At 37.3% G+C, this 22,598-nt stretch overlaps 3 protein-coding genes across 5 annotated transcripts; 2 read left to right on the top strand and 1 right to left on the bottom strand.

Moving 5' to 3' along the window:
* Positions 1 to 186: 186 nt before the first annotated feature.
* Positions 187 to 21,153, top strand: LOC145973569 (uncharacterized). Of its 3 annotated transcripts, none has more exons than XM_083103073.1 (4): positions 187 to 421; positions 17,682 to 18,020; positions 20,030 to 20,217; positions 20,295 to 21,153. In XM_083103073.1, exons 3-4 carry the CDS (start codon positions 20,107 to 20,109, stop codon positions 20,493 to 20,495), a joined length of 312 nt encoding a protein of 103 aa, XP_082959199.1. In that variant the 5' UTR covers positions 187 to 421; positions 17,682 to 18,020; positions 20,030 to 20,106; the 3' UTR covers positions 20,496 to 21,153. The 3 variants fall into 3 exon arrangements, with proteins under 3 accessions (XP_082959199.1, XP_082959197.1, XP_082959198.1); XM_083103071.1 differs by having other exon boundaries at positions 189 to 421; positions 17,682 to 18,974; XM_083103072.1 differs by lacking the exon at positions 17,682 to 18,020 and having other exon boundaries at positions 189 to 421.
* On the top strand, positions 5,047 to 13,783 carry LOC145973563 (uncharacterized). Its single transcript, XM_083103062.1, has one exon. It carries the CDS (start codon positions 5,812 to 5,814, stop codon positions 8,416 to 8,418), a length of 2,607 nt encoding a protein of 868 aa, XP_082959188.1. The 5' UTR covers positions 5,047 to 5,811; the 3' UTR covers positions 8,419 to 13,783.
* On the bottom strand, positions 20,518 to 22,361 carry Atg5 (autophagy protein 5). The gene is made up of 4 exons (XM_083103069.1): positions 21,989 to 22,361; positions 21,636 to 21,841; positions 21,213 to 21,535; positions 20,518 to 21,097 (listed from the first exon to the last, which is right to left on the bottom strand). The coding sequence occupies exons 1-4, from the start codon at positions 22,142 to 22,144 to the stop codon at positions 20,985 to 20,987; spliced, it is 798 nt and encodes a 265-aa protein (XP_082959195.1). The 5' UTR covers positions 22,145 to 22,361; the 3' UTR covers positions 20,518 to 20,984.
* Between the last annotated feature and the right edge of the window lie 237 nt (positions 22,362 to 22,598).

The raw sequence follows: 22,598 nt of genomic DNA, 5'->3' as shown, positions 1-22,598 counted from the left end.
CAAAAATATTGGACCATAAAAAAATTGCATTGCATTCTTTCCATTCATATTGTTCGAACAACAAGCTAATCTGCATACAAAAGTATCGATCGACCAATCCGCTTTGAAGATAACGCGTTCCACGGATAAAACAGCGCCTTTTATTGCGCGTATTGTTCTATTATAATTGCTCGGCCGATAAAGCGAATTCCAGAGGAATCTACGTCGCGGTCGAAAACGCGGGGTGCAACGTCGTGCTTCGTCCTCGTGATCCTGGTGGTATTCCCGGTAAAGAATGGCAGAGGATGAACGAGAGCGAGATACAGAGTCGGCTGACCAACACATGCATACGTCGTATTGAGTCGTCGTCGAGTCTCTCGGTGCCCAAGGCAAATGTTGCAGCAGTCAACCTCGATACGTCTTCGCCAATGATAAGATAAAGGTTAGCGCGTGTGGGTGCGTGCGTGAGACTTGCCGTAGAAACCGACCTCGTGGGCGTTGCATCGTGTCACGCTTCTCTCTTTCTCTCTTTATGCCTACGCGTTTTTTTCCGCAGCCGCATCCATCGATCATCCGTCTGTCCGTCCGTCCGTCCGTCCGTCCATGTCGTTCGTTCACTTGTTCCTTTCTCTAAGGCTAATATTACATTTGTCATACGACAAATTTTTTAAGCACATTGATTGGCTGCGTTTTTAAAGATTCAAAAACTTATTTATCCCGCAGCCAATCAATGTGCTTAAAAAATTTGTCGTACGACAAATGTAATATGAGCCTAATATTCATTTCGCGCGCCTGCGATAAGCAGGGTCGTAGAGCGAGCGTGGTATTAGTATATCTCTCATGACGCACGATCGGAGGAATCTCGCTGAAACGAAAGTTTCGAAAAGCCGCTGCAGCGGCTCCGCCTGCGAGATTAAGCCTCTTGGGGACCGCAGGTAGATAGGTAGGTATGCGCGCGAGTAGGCGCCATCGTGCGCGACCGCCTACGGAGAAGGTGTATTTCTCCGCGTTGATTTTTTTTTCTTTGCATGGCCAGCAAACGCGCGAATCTGTCAAACGTTTTTAGCCCACGTGCACGTATGTATGCGTGCACATATCGGGTGATTGAGAATTCGTGTTTCGATCATCTGATAACGCGCGATGAAATGACGATCATGATAACAACAGAATCGGTCATTTCTCTCCTCCCAGTCGAGGGATGAGCGAGAATCAATTTCAATTATGTGCTGGAACTAATAAGACCACATTGTACATTATCCTTATCGGAATGTAAAACAGGCTATAAAAAGTTCTGCGAGCTGTCAATCTTTTGAGTCGTTACAAATATAGCGCACAAAAGCTGATTAAGTTATCAAATAATCGACCAGCATACTCTGTTAATTTCTTTAAACATTACTGCAAACTATAGTGAACAATGAACTCGGGGTATTTTCACCTCGAGATAACATTTGTCGAATTTAAATCTTACAGTCAGTTCATTAAATAAGCTTTCATCAAGCGATCGACTTTTTATAAGGATTCCATAAAGAGAGAGCTACACTTTTATTACATTTAGATTATCGAAATAGAAATTATTCAATTGATAATATTTAAAAATGTATAAGCATACACTCTTCCAACGCACATAATCGATCCGTCCCTGTTTATATGTATGATTAGATTCGATGCTATGCACGCATACATGACACGTAAATATATGCTGTATGTATGTATGCTCACTAATGTAAATGTATTTGTATGGTGCACGTGTAGCGTTCTCCCAGTTAAAGCATGCGCATAAATAAGTTTAGATTATAAGCTGTAGACTGCGATTTCAACGAGTGGCGCTCTTTATTCCGGATAGAAGATGAATGTTCACGCACATATATATGTATAGTTATTCCCCAAGTATTATGGTTGTTTATCACGTTTCTATTCGTAGCGTGTCATAGTTCACAAAATTTTTCTTCAATCGCTATTATCGAGCGACGATACTCTTCTACGCTGAATACGTTGTAATGCTTCAATTCAAAACGCAAATATTTGTACAACAATATAAATACAACGCATAATATACCTGGAAAATCATATCTGACTAAAATATGATACAGTGTGCCAAAAATGTCAATATTCTAAATTAAAAACGCAGCTTGTCTATTTTACGACCTGTGTATATAGCTTTAACAAGTAATACAAACAGCCGAGGAAGTGAGAAATTAACAACGCAATTATAATAAGAAAATAAAATACGACTAGGAGAGCAGTAAAAACTAGACGCATGAAACAAGTTTTGGCAACAGACGTCGAAATACGAAACATGCATTGCAAAATAATGCGAATTTTTGAACGACAGCCAACTTTACCAAAACTTAACAGGATTCTAAGATCAGATTCAATCGTCACAAAGTGAACGTTTGTAGGTGACCGTTGGTCTCGCCTTTGCCAAGATATTTGAGCCTTTCTTTCACGAGTCAAAAAGAGAAGATTATCTGATGAAAAGAAAAAATTATCTGATGTAATTTTTTGCGTCACGTACTGACCCTTGTGTATTTCTTTTTCTTTAACACTGGCGATTATATTTAATAGTAGTAGAATTTCCGTATTATGAATAAGATAGGTAAAGGTCATGAATATTGAGTTGAAAACGAGATGTCGTAAGTCGAGGCATTGGTAAATAGACTCGACATTTTCCTTTTTCTCGTCGTTGTTCTTTATCATTCCTATAGAACCTCTTTTCCGCCAGTCATGCCTGTGCATAAGTATGTACGTGGAAGAAAGCGAAGGCTACAACAGCCATGTGAGCGAACGCAAAGGACGAAGAGAGACGGAGGACGGTCGACGTACATCATTTGGGCGCCGAGAAGTCTGGCGCGACCAAAGCCAGGCCAGAGGCGCGTCTCTGGTTACGCGACTATTTGGGGCGCCAAGCTGGTGGCTTCGGCCGTGCGGCGGGTGAACGGGGGATCATGAAAGAACGGCGGGGAGAAGAGGGTGGTAGGTAGGCGTCCGAGTAACGTCCACTGCGATCAAGAGAGGCTCGCAGGGCCGGAGAACGAGGAGAAAAGAGGGAGATGCGACCGCCGAAGGGACCTCCGCAGGCCACATTCCAGGAGAACGCGAGTTTTCAAACATGCCTGGCCTGCGTGAATATAGGTCCATGACCGATCCTTTAATACGCACACTACGATCTCTCGGCGAGCTACGAGCTGTGAGCTGCATTCGTCCCTCGTCACGTCTCTTCTATGTCCACCGCTCCAACGATTCCCCCTATGGCGCGTCCCTTCCCCCTTGGTGCTGTTGTATCGCACACACAGACGTGCATACATATATATCAACCTTCCCTTCCCTCCTCTCCGTCGTACTCTCCCTTTCCTCGTCCCTCGTGCTAACCCGGACGACCAGGCCGACCGAGCTGGCGACACCCTGTCTGGCAAGACCGGCCGGCGGACAAAAGAGGGGGCGCCCGGGTGCTGCGTTGCCACTTACTCGGTCTTCGTGCTGCGCCTACCTTCGGCCCCAAGGACAAATCCGACGAGCCGTGCCAGCCGTGCCGCACTAGGCGACTGCCGGTCTGCTGCTGCCTCGATGTTTTCCTTACGATGCTCGCTGCCGATATTATTTTCAGCGAATACTCTCGTTTACTCTCGAGAGAACGCGCGAGATAAGAGATGGAGAGTAAATAGATGAGAAAAGGTAAAAAGAAAAATGCAAGAAGATTAAAGTCACGTAATTACTAATGACTAAACATAATCTAAAATCTGAGCCAATAAACGAATTTATAAATCGTTTAATAAAATGTTAACATTATTACGTAACGCAATTGTCAATTGTTCACGCGGGAAATTGACAGGAAGACATTCTGTTTCAAGGACACATAGGTGGAATACCTGAACGATGAATCGCGCCTATATAACTACGCGAAGGCCGATCCTCGCAGGTGCCTTCTTGCTGCACGATGGACGTGTTCAAAAGAGAGCCTCATCGTGATCAGCAAGCGCAAGAATAGCCGCCGTGATTCTTGGAAATAGAATAGGGTGCCTCTTCAGAGAACTGCGAGAGGATTCGTCGGCATCCTTGGTTTCTGCCGGTGGCGCGAATCGTGGAAATTTACGAGGCCTCGTCCGTTTCTTTTTATCAGTCTATCTTGCTCGCGCGTTCGTTCATCGAAGTATATGCGAGCGTGCGGCTTGCGTCATTGCCTCGCGGGTCTCTCCGCGCGTTCGTATGCGTTGCAGCCTACGTGTAGCTAAGAAGAGACATGGCAACGGCGCGTGAAGCTAAACATATTAACTGTCGGCTCACGCCACAAAAACAACATGATCTCATTCCATGGCGCATATGCAAGAGGTTATCGTATACCTCAAAATCTCATTCAAAACTTTAACGACATCAAATAAGAAAAAAAAAGGAAGCGTAGAATAATATAAGTGCGAAAGCATTGAATGTACGGCAACGGTAAACTAATGGATTACTAATTTCAACTAGCGGAATATGATATATAAGTCACTTTAATTATAATACAGATAATTTTAAGTTCAATAAGCCTAGCTATTAGCTATAAGCTAGCATGACCATAAGCGCTTTTCTTAGAAGATAAAATTGCCTCATCTACTAACCGTCTTTGCCGACTATGAAATTTTCTATACTATCGTTCAGACGAAATTATTATATTTAGTGCTCGTGCTCGTAGAGACATACATCTACGACCTAATCTAAATTATACGTCTACTTTTTCGTAGAATAAACTCTTCATGACCGATTACGATCCATTTTTCAATTCTTCGTTATTGTGTTTGCTCTTCAATTTTATATAAATTTTATGTATCATATATATAACGTGTAACGAATTATAGAAAAACCCGGAATGCTACACATTCTACGCGTATTCGACCTCGTGTATAGAGAAGTCGAACGGAGAGGCGCGATCGGCTGGAGGAGAAAGGCGAGCAAAAATCGAGGCTCCATGCTGGCTGCTACGGCAAGCTGCTAAGCGGCGCGGCAGGCAGGCACGCAGTCAGACATTCACAGCAGACAACATGGCGCCGAGAGCGTCGTCGTCACGCCGGCGTGACGTTTCCCGCGCGCGTCATTAACGGAAGTGAGCCCACAAAATGGCGGAGTTTTACAGAGCCGAGGTGTGAAAGGGAAGAGAGAAAGGAGAGGACAGAGGAGGGTGTCTACGCCTGCGGGCAGTTAGACAGGCGAGCGAGGTAGGATGACGAGATCCGTAGAAAGAGAGGAGGTTAGGTCGGTGGCACAGAGAAAGAAGAATGACTAGTAGCCGCCTTCGGCGGTAAACTAGCGCCCGTACCGCACGAATGGGGGCAACGGGGTGTCGAGGGGACGACCATTAGATAGAAAGAGGAAAAACGGCAAAGGCGATAAGTTGAACGCAGATAGCGATAAACGAAGTGCCGACCGAGTGGGGATACATGGAGGAGAGGCCGAGAGTGCGAGAAGAGAGGCTCGAGGGAACGAGAGAGCGAGAGACGGCGTTAGAGCGGAGGGGAAAGACCAGTGGGAAGCAGCGGCAGTTCTCGCTGGTAGTGGGGATGAAAATTAGTTACGGCATCCAAGACCTAAAAGGAACTCCGGCGCCGCCAGATCGCATCGTGCAATGTTAAGCGTTAAGGTATCCTCGTGTATCGTTGACAGTGCCGGTCTTAAACTTTGTGGTAGTTGTTATCCGCATCGTCATTATACTGTCGGACTTGTTTTTATGGTCATTGTGACGACTATTATAAGTGCGAATAAGTTACGTATGTGTGTAATATTTTAAATAAAAATCCATGACCTATTTATATATATGACGTGAGTGAGGTGCTCAGTGAGAATAGCTCACAATCAGTGAAAATGATTCATTCGAAGCATCAACAATCGACGCATCAACAACACCAGCAGCAGAACATGCGAAAATCTGTGGGCGTTATGGGTACTAGACGCATTTTCACAACAGCTTTTAAAATCAAGGTTCTGGATTCTTATAGACACGACAAGGATTGCCGTCAGAATCAACGTGCCACTGCAAGGAAATATGGTATTCATCGTCGTCAAATACAAAAATGGTTACAATGTGAGGAACAGCTCAGGAGTAGCGTTGAAAATGGAAATACTGGAACAGCCTCGACCATTTCTCCTGCGGGTTCTCAATCGGATGGTACTATGACGGAAGTTACAGGGAATACCGTGACTCCAGCAACGCCGGCCTTGAACCTCAACCTCGCCAGACAGCACGGCGACGAGCTGACTACACAGCAAGGGCCCCCACCTCCTCATCCTCCGCATGGCAGTGCACCCTCCTCGCCCCAATATAGTCGTCAGACTACCATCGGCACGGCTTTGCCCCTATGCGTTGCATCCGTAGGTTATCAAGAATATTCATCGGAACAACAACGTCTCCATTTAGAGCTCGAAGACAAAGTTCATATGCCAGAGATTCACGGATATCCAGGCACGCAAGTAGATCAAGATCGTAATTATTACGTATTAAATGGAGATGGACAGCGAGATGTGGAAGCAGCTTCGGTATTTAGCAGTAGGAATGAGGTGAAGGTATATCAAACTTTGACAAGTTACCATTCGCCATCTCAAGAGCACAGATATGACGTGAATGATATCAACAGTAGCATGCATAATCATTCGCCGAATCATCATCCGCAACAACGGGAACAAAGTTATGGAAATGTCGATTCATTCGACGGGAGATCATACGGCTTGCTACTAGCGCCGTCGATGATAAAGACAGAGCCAGCGAGCCCAGACACAGCGGCGACGGCAGGACCGTACAAATCAACAGATTCCCCCGGTGGTTCACGGGCCCCACTCTCGCCGATATCGCATCGAGCCGCCGATAGCAGCGATTCGTCCGTTCACTTTGTTGATTCCTCACGAGCCCCTGCGAGCCCGTACTTGCACGTGCACGTGCATGAACACGCACACCCATGCTCACCGCTCAATTCCGAGAAGTCGATCCCGTCGCTTCTGCACCAGCGGGAGAGAGAGTCAGAAGAGACGCAGCATATCGAAGAGAAGAAGGAGGAAGAGACGTTGGAAAAAACAGAATACTGTACGGCGATGGTCAAAGAAGAAGTACACTTGGATGAGGAAGAAATATATGATGAAGAAGAAGAAGCTATCGCATCCTCGTGCATTGATTATCGACGACCACCTACCGGCGAATCATTAGCAGGTAGTTTAGGACCGGTAAGTCCTATGTACGATCGTAACGGTTATTCTTTGCCGTCAAGCCCTCGTGATTCTGTTAGCATCGGAAGATACAGGAGTAGCTGCTCGGACAGCGAAATGGATCCTCTCATTTCGGTTGGCAGCTTGAATTCATCCAGCAATTTCACTCGCAGACGATCTTTCCCATTACGTTTTAAACTTGATGTTCTCGATGCTTTCCATCGAGATAAGGAAGTAAAGGAGAATCAACGAGCTACTGCTAGAAAATTCGGTATAAATCGTCGGCAAGTACAGAAGTGGTTAGAACAAGAAACGGAACTCAGAGATGAAATCGCTCTTCGAGGAGATTCACGTCAACGACTGGGTCCTGTCCAGGATGTCGCTTCCGGTGATTCACCATTGGATTTGACGACGACAAATTACGTTCCGAACTGCGTTTCGCTACGTGATCGGTTTGAGATAGAACATGAACGATCGTCTTCGCATTTTTATCGCTGCGATGTTAGTTCCGCTTCTCCTCAACATCCTTATCAACACTTTACTAAAGTGGAATCAATCTCCGAAATAGAAGCTGCAGGGCCTTGCAATCTTTCTTGCTCCGTAGATAGCCATACGACGACTTCGACGACATCTTCTTATCAAGAATTGTCTTTGAGAGAATTCTGCTCTATGGAGTCTTCAGTTAAAGCACATTGTTATTCACCCAGAGCAAATTCCGAAGTTTCTAATCTTTCTGAAGGATGCGAACAAAGATTTTCGCCGCTGAAAAGACAGCATTGTCTGCTTCCTTGCTGTTATGATGCAATGTCATCACCAAAAAGATACTGCGAAAGGTCTTTGGATATAGACGACTGTTACGATGTACCTCCTCAAGATACACCTCTTTGTCTCGTGAAACCGAGGTCGACCCGGGAATCTTCACCCTCTCGAACAGAATTGATTCTGAAATCAAGTACTGTATCAGCTTCGAATAATCCGGACGCTATCACTTTCAAGCCTTATTTAGACAATCCCGTGAGCAAGCCTGCGAAAAAATGTGCCGATCAACGCGATCTATCTCCTATCAGCAGCCACAATGTTAACAACAATAACAACAATAATAATAATAGTTACAACAATTGCCAAATAATTTGTAACTTCAACGAGACTCAAAGTCGCAACTATGATTACGAGCTTAATTTGCGAGTACCGGTTTCCTGGAGACCTGATATAGGTTTGTATACAGGGTTTCCGCAAGGGAGTACGTTTGTCAGCGTATCTTCACTCTATATGTAACTTCCTCTTTCGCACCCTTCCCCATCCTTCTGTTCTAATCAAACGCAGAGAACGGAAACTAGCAGGTTCATATAACGATAAATAATCATGTCTATATTTTTTTTTCCTTTCACTTAATTTAAACGCACTTGTTTTAAAGCTTAAAGAAGACGGGATAACGATTGGATCATGCGTTACAGTTAATTAACTTGTGAATATAAAAATCGAGTGCGCAAGTTTCTCGGGTGAAAATTTGTCAGCGAAAGATCGATCGATACGTGATCTACTACACGTAGCAGCCTACATAAGCATTTATCGTTTTCGCGGATCGTCGGTACCGCGTTATACATCGCGATAAAGTCTTAATCAGACGAGCCGAGGTGTGGAAGGAGATTATACATGGTCGCGTCCTCGGCTGGTGTCTTCTTCCAACATCATCAGACTTGCTCGACCCTCTCTCCCTCCATCATCCCACCTCGCTCCACGAAAAAAAGTCGTATACAGATATCCTGGCGAATCTTTTTCTCACCGCTTTATCATCGAGATTAGAACCTGGTGGTTATCGCACGGCTAGGCCGTTTAGAGGTCGAATGCGTTTGCTATAATTATACAATTATATCAGCGCAGCCATTGCATCGAAAGTTCGCGGAAAGAAATGCCGAAGCATTCTCGCGTGGAACATGATGGATCATTGTGCAGCATGATATGTAATAACTAGAAATGAACATTATATTATATATATGAACTTTTATTAAGGAAATTGAAAAACTTTAATTTACATTTCTCCTTGTAAAATAGTTTTGATAGCGTTTTTTATAGCACATTTAGTTTAGCAAATTTTCAGTTTTGTTCATTTTTTCTTCATATTTTTAATATTGCATATCATGCTCGTAGATACATTACGTCAGACAAAAAACAGAGCTTTCAAATTATAAGTTTCTTACATTTTCCTGGTTTACATAGAAAACTATCTGCCGGTGGCAGGTAGATTGCACGATTTCTTGGTAGTATACATGACGTGCCATTCATGTTTTCTGCGAACTCGTGTGATTGTATTAATCACTGGTAGCGAATATGCAGCCGATCTGCGAAAATCATTTAATTGCTCAAACAATTTCTTCCATATGCGCATATGCGTCACGCGCATAGCATTAGTATATTACAATAGTAACTTGTCATTGCTCTTCTATTCTCCTTTTCTCACTGTTTGGCAATTGTTGTCTACTTCTCGTACTCACTTTTTATTGTTTTCTGTTAAATGGTCTTATGTAAATATGTAAATATGTAAATATCGAGAGAAGATCGGGAAGAAACGTGACATTATCGTATTCCGTCGCATCAGAGATTTCTGGGATGTATACTTGGTAGTGTATATCATAGTGTTATTTTAAAAAAAGTTTAAATAATCGATATCTCCATTGGGAGAAATAAGCTATTTTTATACGATCCCGCCAGAAAAAAAGAAAAGAAGAAAAAAAGTATCATGAAGAAAGAGACGGAAATCCGAGACAAAATAAACCACTTCCGCAGAGACCACATCTTGTGCCTTTTTTATCGATATAAGACAAGATATAAAACATTTTTGACGCATAACAAAGACGCATAGATCGATCATGCGCTAGTAATAATATATATATATTAATATTTTTAAGAAATAATAGATTCGATATATAAAAATGTAAATGAGTTCGTTCGTTATGCACTTCGCTTTCGATGAATTAATTTACTGAACAATGATAATTTACAAAGATGTTCCGCGAACAATTTATCTGTCGTTAAAATATTTAAAACGATAATAATGTTACAATATTAAAATGATAGAGACAAGCACGCGGGATGTTGTATAAAATATAATTCACTGACTGATGGAAAAATCGAAAGTTGGAGATGAAAAATTAAAAAGACATATAAGAACAATTTTAAAAGAGAAAAATCACACGTGCCTTATATAATATGTATTCATATTAAAGTTGTATATATCGCTCGCACGAAGTTTAGTGCGAGATAAGACAAATCACAGGGACATATAAATTGTATAATATTAATTATTGTAGTGACAATGTATAGATTTTAATTAATATTTATAAGATCAACTTAGAAGTGATATAATTATGCCTATATTTTCTATATACAATTCCATGTTCAAATTACGAAAATTTTCTTTGCCTTTAATATCGATCAGTGATCGCAGTCGAATAATTCAAATAAGAAGAAGATTATACATTGAACTAAATCGGTAGTTAATTATTATAAACATAAACAATAGTATTTGTATTTAAATAACGAATAAGAAACAAAACTTAAAAAATAATTAGTTTAAAGAATTAGGAATTATTTATTAACTTTCGAAATTTGCAAATTAAAAATTTGAATTCATCAAAAAAAACGTATAAAAGAAACATCAAAGCTTGATCATAGAATTGGAAAGACTGTTATAGAATACCATATTTATAAACTTTGAATTTAATATAATTATAATAATATTAAAATATTATAACAATGTAATATATAATATTATATTACATATAATTATATTATATTAATATGTAATATATAATATAATGTTATATTATATATTATATAACACATAATATTATATTAAATATTTTTATATTAATATTATATAATAATGTTATAATGTTAATATAATTATAATATTTTTTTGAGTTTTATTTCCTATTTCTAAAATGATTTCCAATTTTAGTCTAAAGAGAAATATCAAAAAAATAAAAAATCTTCATTTTTAATATACAGCAATTTATATTAATAAATTCTTTTTTAAAATATATATTCTAACTTTCTCTAACACAACATTCTTAACTTGCAAAACGCACAAATAATTCCTAATTCTGAACATCATTTCTTTATTTCCACGTAGTGAACGGGGACAATTGAAGGCATAACAATTCTATAAATAAATGTTTTTCATAATATGAATGCACTCTGTTCTCAGTGCACTAAGATCGACGCGATTCGACGAGATGAATTACGATCCTCGAAAAGATAAGCGATCTTTCGCGTTTGACTTTGCTGGCGAATTATCAGAGGAAAATCTTTTGTGAATCATTGTTAGATGATGTTAAAGGAAATAATATTAGATTGCAAGATATACGCTCAAATCGGAAAAACATTGCGAGCTACCGATCAACATTTTCTCAACTTCCTCGATCAATCAGCTGATCAATTTTGAAGTAGTCATAAATACTGTAAAATGGTCATATCATAAATTTCTAAAATAAATTTTGTATTTGATGTATATAAATAAAAATATCAAGCGCTGAAATGTGATTGTAGTTTTATAAAGATCTGTAAAGATTATAAATGATAATTTTATAAAGAATTAATATTTTAACTATCGAATTTTGGAATTGATTTTTATAGTAGATTTCTAAACAATCAAGCGGTTGCCAAGCGATCAGCAAGAAAGGCAATTCTGTAAATCACTGCTGCAGACAGGGCAGTTACGTTAATGTTTCAATATTCACGCTTAATCGAGCCCATTCGTGATGCGACATTAGCCAACATGGTTGTCTGTGCGATCGCCTCGTACCGAGCTCTAATTTATCATCTCACAAGTAATAAAATCAAGATATGATAGATGATAATAATTATTTTATTTCACGGAGAACTCATCAGAGTATATATTTTTCCTTTCTTTATATATTTTTTTAAATAAATATTTTTGTCAGAATCTTTCAATTTTGTTTTAAAAATTATATATATAAATGTGAATATTTTTAATTATTTAATTATGTACACAAAAAAATACATATCTTTCTATCGCAGAATGATTCGCCAATCAAGTCCGAGGATCGAGAGATCGAACAAAAAAAAAATATGTTCGCGCTTTGCCCACAATTGTTAATAGTGTTCAAGGCGACAATGTACAATAAAAACGCGCGTGCGTAATTATAAGCCATAATAAATTACATAATGCCATAATACATTTTACGTAAAGAAAGGCTGTATGACTGACAAAAAAATTCTCGATCACGCGAAAAATGAATTCGCCGTTGGAGTGCCTTGTATGCGTATGTGAGTGTGTTTGTTGCGTGTCCGCCTGTATTCGTATATATGTAGTCACGTATACACCACAGCCTACAAGAGTCTGTTTAACGAGAGGCATAAGGCGTATATATAAGCAATATTTTTAAGTACATAAGAAGGGAGAAGATTTGTCCCTTTTGTGGGTAAAAACCCCCCACGTTTTATTGTCCGTACGACACACAAATATATATATAAGCATAATGTTCGTATTGTACATGTACAAAAAAATTTATATAAAAAAACGATAAAGAGCTAGAACGTGAAAATATCAAAGAAAGTACATAAAAATTTATTTATCTATATATACATATATATATATACATGTATATATATATATCGAAAATTATATTTTGATACGATCAACTTACATGACGAACGCGCCTCTGAAAGAACTCGCCCGGTGCCTTCAAATAGTTCATGCCTTACAGTTTCTCGCGCGAGGAGGAATCAAGAACCATTGCGAGTCCCTTGCTGATAATAATATTTGTCGTATCGTATTTTGATGAAATTGCGATTGCGAATTAAAAACTGAAGAAATGTACAGATATACCAGTGACCTCCTTTCGCGCACAAGCATATAATATCAGTATTTCAACTATTCCTTATTTATTGTTTCGCGTGACACATAAAGAACCTCCAAAGTCCCGCAAAGAAACTCGTCATCTCTATGCCTTCCTGATCGCATACTTCGCAAAAATGTTAAATTTTTCCTAAACACACCCTGCGTGCAATCGTCAATTTAATTCGGCCGAAGATTATCCAGCAATTTATTGTTCATCGATATTTTATCTTGCTGTTATTGTTACGTAGTCGATAAACATTAAAAGAAAAAGATGCACGCGGTTTCGCTAAAGCTCAAGAACACGATATCTAATTAAAAATAATAGAATAATCCATCAGCATTTTCACCTTGTAAACAATTGTAACATTTTTAATTTCGTATCTTTTATTGTATTGTTTATTTTTGTGCGCCTTTTTTCTCATTGCCGACTTTTGTCCGAAACAACCGCTTATGATTTATCAATTTATGAACGGAAGCGAGAAAGAAATGAAAGTGTCAAAGAATAAGAATGAAAATGTATGAGTTTAATGTTCGAAGAGTGCAAGAGAGAAAGGCATCGAGATATAAATTCTTTTTTTGTGCGTCGCAGAGACGTGAAATTATTGTATTAAATATTGTATCATATACACGCGCGTATAGATTATATGTATGAAGCGTGCCAAACAACAACAAGAACACCCATTTTGTTATTTATAGCGTCTTTAAGCATGACACGCTTCATATGACATAGAATTTAACCGAATTTGAGAGAAAATATAAAAGATTATTTTAAAAGAATCCACTTGTGTTTTGTTGCTCTTCCTGCCTCAAATTTATCTTTTAATATCGCTTACGCATCTTGTGATCGATGATAAGGCTTGTACAAGATGCTGTCTGTCGCAGATGTATACTGAAACAATATTATTATCTTGATAATTCGATCACAATTAGAGCAGTCGAAATATAATTTTTATGAGAGATGAGATACATTTCTAAATTTCACCTGGAAAAGTAAACCGTAAATTGTCTTTCGAAAGATTATTTTCAAATTAGCGTGCAAGTAATAATTGATAAAAAATTAATAAGAATTTGAAAAAAGATAAATTTCCATAAATTTATTTATAAATAAATTTTTGAATTTTCATGAATATGCTTTGCTTCCAATAATTATAGTTATTATATTTTGTACAAAATTATTGTATTATTAACTGTTCGTTATTTATTTATCATACTTATGGAAGATTTATTCATATTTTCTAAGAGAAAAAATTAAAAAATTATACTGTATAAATTTATTATCTGAAAAAGCACGATATTTGAATAGCTTGAAGAAAGCTTGTTGCATTAGCGCATTTGATGCAATAGGTCTTTCTTCTACTGATATGATTCATAAAGTCTTTCTCACGCATATCTGCAAACCGTATAAGCGCTTATCTTCTTGGCAAGTATTTCAACAGTTACTCGATGTAGTAGGGGAGAGAAAAAGTTTTATTCCCTGGTTACATCGATTCAAGCATTTCCGCTTGAATTATGGAACAAGCGCAGTATTTAAGGTCGCAAATTTCGTAATATTTCGAATTAAATCTTACTGTTATCGCTGCTTTATTTAACCTTTTGCACTCGAAATTACTTTTATTATAATATTGATAAACATTGCGTCAATTTCTATCTCGCGGTCTCAAGGTCTCGTCTTTGAATAGTTAAATCAAACTCTTAGTTAAATCAATTTTAAATGCCTCGCAGTCTACGTATAATATTTACCTCATCATTTGTGTACGTTTATTTCATTATTGAAACTGTTATTCGTGATAAAGAAAAGGTCATAAGTCTTTATCTCATTCAGTTACATTTCAATTAAAAGATATATACATATATATATATATATATATCCTGTACATATGTGTATGCATATCTGTAACATTTTTTATAAATCTCTATTGCATTTTTATATCGCATTTGTTATAGTTTTATAAACTCTTTTTTCTCACGAAGACTATGGCTATTAGAATTAATGAGGAAGTGAAGCTTTATTAGAAGATCAAACGGTACTCACTCCTTTTTCGCAATTAAAGATTTACGTAATTTCGCGCACACAAGTGACGAGTGCGGCCTCTCGAAGAGGCTCCGATATCTCGCTCCGATTCGCCCCACCTCGCGCGATAAAGATAAGCGCGCGAACCCAAGTCGTAGAGATTCACGCACATCGTCTGCCTTTCCTCCCTCGTCCTCCTCCCCCTTCCTTCTCCCCCTCGCTTCCCCTCGCCCCTTTCTCCACGCATACCGATACCGATGCACCGATGCATTGTTTCCCATATCGCGCCCGATTGGCAGCTCGCGCCTAAGGTTCCCCAGGCACGCATCACATACTCGAGTCCGCGTAACGCAGAAGCGTACGCATACAACGTAGACGACAATACATTGATGAATAAGCGGCTAGGTGTGTGTGTAGCGAACGTGTGTGCGTGTGTGGGTGTGAACAGCGCCTTCGTGCGATCGCTCACGTTTGCCTTGTTGTTTGTTGCTTCGAATTCTGATCTTTAGAATTGCACTACGTTCTCCTATAAATCTGTCTCCAATGGATTTCCTTTTAATTGTTCGAAAAATGTGAAAAACCTCGATCTCGTTTTTATGCAATTACACATATATAGATTGTATAATTTTACATTATGCGCTTTCAAACCTTTCGTGAGCAATGATGTAGAATGCACGCTAAATTCCTGCTATGCAAATGCATGATTTATCGTCGATGTTTATCGTTGCACGAGTCCGGTAACGGGAAATAAAATGCTCTCGTCATTAAAAATAAAAGAGATTATAAAATGAGAATTGCGAATTTTTATGCCGAGACAGAGAGAGAGAAAAGAGAAAAAGAGAGAGATGCTTTAAAGTGATAATAAAGATTAATTAGTAAATGTCATTGGAAAAAAATGGGAAAAACGGGAATTTACATAGGAGAATAGCAATATAGTATTAATGATACACGCTATTTTTTAATTACTAACGAAGTACTGCATTCGCAAAATGCTTTCATTTATCGTACACATCAAGCGTTCTTATTGATTTTAAAATATATATTTAAAAAAATATATTTATTATAATAAATCTTAGTATTTACGAATAACAGAATTTGCACGGGAATAGTTATTATATAATAGCAGAGATATTATAATATTAGAAATAGTTAATATATATACAGGGTGTTCGGAAATTCAACCGACAAATTTTCAAAGATTGTCGGGGGCACCATAAGAATCACTTTTTGCAAATGAACCTGGGGTCGGAAACGTGTCATTACATCACTATGGCATACGGAGTGTTCGAAAGAGTCGGGACCTCGAAATATCACAAAAAATTGTTTCAAACAAAAGTTGTAGGGTGTAAAAAGGTCTATTTACTGGCGCCATGTGTTTGACCTTGGATAGCGTCGCCAAAGTCTCGAGAAGGGCTACAAGAATATGCAATAAAAAGTGGAGGGTTCCATTTCAAAAATTCAAGGTGGCCTTATCGACGCCATCCAAGGTCAAACACATGGCGCCAATAAATAAACCTTTTTACACCCTACAACTTTTGTTTGAAACAATTTTTTGTAAAACTTCTATTTTTTTATGATATTTCGAGGTCCCGACTCTTTCGAACACTCCGTATGCCGTAGCGATGTAATGACACGTTTCCGACCCCAGGTTCATTTGCAAAAAATGATTCTTATGGTGCCCCCGACAATCTCTGAAAATTTGTCGGTTGAATTTCCGAACACCCTGTATATTATATATAATAGTATACATAAAAGAACTTCTTTTACTTTGTTACAAGTGAAATTTTTCTTAAGTGAATTTTATTAACTCTTTATTTCTAAATTTGCGAAATATAAAACTCTTTTTTTATATTTTTTGTTTATTATATAATAATAAAAATTATTATTTTCTTTAAAATATAATTTTGTTTATTATATTTTGTTATGTAATTAATATAACGTCTATTGTATAATATATCTTTTTTATATTTTTTGTTTATTTTTGTTTAGGTGGAAATTCGATCTTAGACCCATTCAGCTTATACATGCCTGTCTTAGTATTGCAACATAAGTGAAATGATTGCCAATGCACCTGAGCACATTGAGTAATCGTTAACTCATGCGGCAGTTGAGCGTACAAAAGATGAAATTCAGTTTCAATTTTCATCTGTATTTCCTTCTCAATTATATTAAAATAAATAAATAAAATGCGCAGATCTCTGTGTATGTTTAGTTTTTGCGTGTATGTGTATTGCTAGCATATTAAACACCGTCCTTTAACGGTGGAACAATTGACTTTTCGATATATCAAATCAATCTAGTTTTAGCTTTAACTTTTTTAACAAATCAGAGCTTTAACAAATAAATCTTTTTAAAAATATCAGCGTGTATTTACTATTCAATTTAAAAATTTTTTCGTATAATAAAATAGAGAAAACATCATTTTTTTTCATGAACATGTTTATAATTACATTACAGTAAAAATCGTTCTTTATTTGTAAACTAAATTTTTTAAATTAAGCGTACAGAAAATACATCGTTGTTATTTATGAATGGCGTACGTAAGAGTTTATTTAAAGAATGACAATGCATCCTTCGAGAAAGAATGTAAATCGTTAGGCGACATCGTGCGAAACCTCGCCTCGTTAAATCGTGATAATAACAACACTTGGTATTTTTATTAAGGTCACCGTATGCGCACTAAGCAGACCTTGAATCGGAACATGACTGTTGCAACGTGTCAATCAACGCCAATAAATGTCACCGGCTGGTGCAATGCAATTAGGAAGGGTGCAGTGGCACGGTCAAAAAAAAAAGAAATTCACGCGATGACTTCGACGGAATGCAACGTATTTCAATCGTACAATATTAGAAGGGACATCAATCGCATCGATGTCACGATTTAACAGTCGCGTTCGGATCGAGTTGTGAGCGATTGATATTTAAATCGATTGAACCCGACGCGGAGATGACATTACGTGTGTTTCGAGAAGCGTTAAGAATACGAATTGGACCAACACCTAGGTACTTAAAAAAAGTTTCGCCCGGAATACCTCTCTCTCTCTCTTTCTCTCTCTCTCTCTCTCTCTGTCTTGATCTATTCTCCGACCGGAAATGCAAAAGTGTATCGAAAAGACTAAAAGATTTTGGCGTTGCTCCAACTGTGAGCAACTGATTCTGTTTGCAGAACGTGCAAATAGTACAGTGGACAGATAATAGCCTGAGATTTCGGTGATTGTTCTTGCCGAGTGTGTGCCTCGTTGATTTTATTTCAACGCTGGGATTTACTTGCAACTTTCGGCCGGATTTCTTAGCTCACATCCACTCTTATCTTAAATGTTATATAAAATTTTTATGACATTTAATTGTTAAATGTTACAAAATTTTTTTCTGTTACAGAACATATAATTAATAACAGCACTAATAACAGCAATTAATAATAGAATACATATTAATGCAATTTAATTATTAGTACATTAAAATTTAAAATTTAAAAATATGAAAATTTTGACCAAAACTTTCGCGGTGCTATTAAACGAGTATTATCTTATTACATTTGTCATACGGTCTTAAGACTGCATCCATAGAAAAGATTTCCAGATCTAATGCTATTTAATCTATCATAAAATAGGATCGATAGCGACAATCATATTTTTTATTAAAGAAGAAATATTTTAATCTTAATTAAATGGAAAATTCTTAAATCTAGGATGAAATGATTCCTTTCGAAGAATTAGTATCGCGTATCCTTAATTAGCATTCACTTATTGAGTATTCGCAGTTGCTACATGCGAGTGATAAGAGGGGCGCGTGGGTGTGAGCTAAGAAATTCGGCCAAAAATTTCAAGTAAATCGCATTGTTTTACTCGCAAGTCGCGCTTCTCGAAGTGCGTAAGGAATCGGGAGAGAACACGAGGAAGTGTGTCGCGAAACGAGAAATCGGCAGATCTTCGTGGAATAACGTGCAGCCCGAGCTTGGTAAATAACGCGCTATTTGCCAAATACTATTATTACTCATGAATTTTCATCAATCGCGCGATACCCTATAATCCACCAAGTTTCCATGTCCCACATAAAGCGTGCGTTCTCCCTCCCCTCCCGCGATTATAGATTAAAGATATAAAACTTGACGGACGAGATGTTATTAGAGCTTTCCTTTAGTCCTGCTCCGATAGATTTGCTCTCTTATCAGCGACCTATGTAAAACAGATTCCTGATAGATGTTTCAAGATATTTTAAATGCGTAAGCAATACCCTCTCTCTCTTTCTATTATTTTCCAGAAAGCAAATTCTTGCAAATTAATTATATAATATCGAAGGAACTTGCGTTGCATCTTGGCGACATAAACGTAATAAAATTTTTTTCCTCGGGATTGACGCCATATGTTAATCAGTCTGAACTATGACTGAACTATGATGATCGTGATCGAGTATGAGGTATAATCGTAATCACAAATTGATACGCGCGAGAAGATGTATAAATCGGGAACGATGACATGGAATATATATTGGAGAGACGAGAATAATTTACAACGTGACGTTAAGAGAACGGGCGTTACATTTAAATGGTAATTCGGTTCGTGAGACCCTCAGGCATATAAGATTCGAACAGGAGAGATGCTCATTTTCGCGACGCTTGCTAATTATAAAACGGACGTTTACACTCTGAAAGCCTGTCTCTTCGGTACACGTGTTCTCGATGTCGCAGGAAAGAAAAAGGAAAGGAAAAAAAGGAAAGAGAGAGAGTCTCGGTCGTAATTCCCGCAATGGCGAGAAAATCAACGTTTGCGAAAGGTCTATTCAGTGAATATTTTTATCTCGGCTCGAGACGTCTTCTCGTTTCTTTTCTGTCTCTTCTTTTCGTTCTGTTTTCATCGCTTTTATGTTACCGCGATATCAAACATTGGAACTGTCTTTTTAACTGACTTGCACTTTCTTATCTCTCTATTAAAATTATCTAGATTTAGAAAACATTTTAAATACATGAATTCGCGTGCGAGAAAATTGTCGCTAAATTAAAAATTATATTACAGATTTAAAAAAGATGGAAGAATTGTGTGGAGAAAAAATATATGCTAAACGTTGATGCAAAAATATACAAAATACATAAATGTCTATGCATGAATCTTTTGAATCTTATGAATCTCCTGAAGTAACCATTGACTTGAGCAAGGAAGAGATTCACAACAGATATCAAGATGCTGCAAAAGTTATATTCAATGTAAGAAAATATGAAAAAGAAATATAATTAATTTAATTTAAATACATTTCTAACCCCGTGAAACCTTTAAATTACAGGAGCAACAAAATAGAAAGAAGAAAGTTGGCAGTTATCTCAGTTTTGGGAGCAGTCGCAGAACAATAGAATATAGTAATAATGGAAATCATCCTGTCATCATACGAAAATCTGAAGGTTCTATGATTAAGCAGAATACTCATTCATACTGGCCGATATCGAAAGAATATCGTAAACCAAATGAAAAATGCGCAATAACTTAATGAGTAGAAAATGTTACAATAATTTGTTCAATAAATTTAATTGTTTGCACTAACATTAGTATCAATTCTGAGGAAATCCTTATATACACATATATTATTATACTATTATAAGGTTTAAACATTTCTCAATGCGTTCATTACCACATAAAACCATTTTTCACAATCGCTTTATAAAATATACTTTGTAACAAAAACAAGCATAATATAATACATCTCAGTTAACATCTAAGGATGTGCAAATACTCACAAAATTTAAGATGGGTCGAAGCATGTTCATAGAGTCTCTCTCTTTCTTGACTTGATTTAGAGAAATTCTTAGAGAAATTAAAAATGGAAAATATTTTGAGTACTTACATATATACTCCTATTGCTTATTGTAAAATAAATACAATATAAAATAATATAAGCAATGGACATAATTTTCCCCGCAAAAATGATAAAAAAGTTTTTTATCATTTAATCATGAAATTATTTGTTCCTCGATATGCGTTACGATGTAACTACGATTAAATGCAAAAAATTATCTGGATAACTTAAATGCTCTGACATCCACTGAAGCGGTGTCTCTAAGGGTGGCACAATACCATGGGTGCGCACTGTAACTGTAGAAATTTATAATTAATCTTATTTTTTCTAAATAAATACAGATGTGTGTATATATATTTGTTCCTATATATATAAAGTTCGTTCCTATATAAAAAAAAACAGATTACAAACCATTTTCTTGATCTGGGAATACTTCATTTAATAAATGCTTTAAAGTCTTTCTTTGGCCTTCTTCATTCATTGGTTTTACAAGTTTTTGTATGTATTTGTCTTCATTCGTATAGCATCGGAAAGGTATATATTTGAATCCCTCTTCGGTACTGGTTTCCATAAGTCTACCATTCACAGACCAAAACTGATCAAATTTATCATTCATAATACCATTCCATAGCTGTGTATGGTCTTTCTTTTGCATACTAGAAACAATTTGTCCTCTATGCTTCAGAACATCAGCTTCTTTTATGCAAGAAAGAAAATGGGCTTCTACAACTTCTCTAAAAATTAAATATTATATTTATATTGTCGATGTAAACCACTAAACAGTAAGTAAATAAACAGTATATACTCTGTCATAGAATAAAATACATTACATACTTGTTTTGACAATGCATTAGAACATTCTCTGGAAATTTATCAAAGTGGACAACAATATTCCAAGGTAATTGAATGTCATTGAAATAAATGTCCAGTAAAACACCAATTGGATAATGCCACTTTAATGGTATTCCATTAAATTCCAACCACATCTCATGCTCTTGTTTGTTATCACTTTGTATGTGCCGTATAAAGTGTTTGCGTACCTAAGATGGAGAGAAACAATACGCATATTCAATCAACACATTGTTCGAACACATAATGTTAATAAAATAAAATAAAATAAAAAATAAAGTAACAAATAAAATAAAGTAACAAATTCCAATAAGATATGTTGCAAACACACTTCTTACCTTCTCAGTACATAATGGAAAGTAACTTAACCTAGGTACCATTAGGTAAAACGGATCCGGCCCTTGTAAATCGCAGATTTCCTCGGAGTTGAGAGTGAAACAGACTGGAATTTTTCCATCCCAAATTTCCCGAAGTACCTCTCTATCGTTCGCCATTGAATCAATACGAATGTATTCACTCTCACACGTTTGTTGTGTAAAATAATTCGATAACAAACAGTCGGGAAACAATAAGGTTATGCTAGGTAACAATTAGTTTTGCTCGCGCAGAGAGAAGAATGAGAGGACGTCCTCTGTAGACATGAACTACGAAGCCAATGTCCACAAATGTTCTCAGAGGGTAACATATAAGGTGCTTTCCATTTACATCAAAACTCAGATAAATCTCACTTCTGTGTCTTTCTTTAACAAAAATGAATGTTGAAGAAAGACAGAAGTGAGATTTATCTGAGTTTTGATGTAAATGGAAAGCACCTATAATGTGCACAATTTCTGGTTTTATTCCGTGCGAAATGCCGATAACACCAGTGCTGTATAGCAAGACGTTTAATAAATTTTTAATATAAATGAATTTTGTGGCCCCCTCCCTCTCTCTCTCTCTCTCTATACA

Source organism: Camponotus vicinus, unplaced genomic scaffold (genome assembly GCF_025532165.1).
Source record: "Camponotus vicinus isolate PSW18456_S1 unplaced genomic scaffold, iyCamVici1.0 SCAF_6, whole genome shotgun sequence".
Lineage (NCBI taxonomy): Eukaryota > Metazoa > Arthropoda > Insecta > Hymenoptera > Formicidae > Camponotus > Camponotus vicinus.
This window is presented reverse-complemented; position numbering and strand designations above follow the sequence as displayed.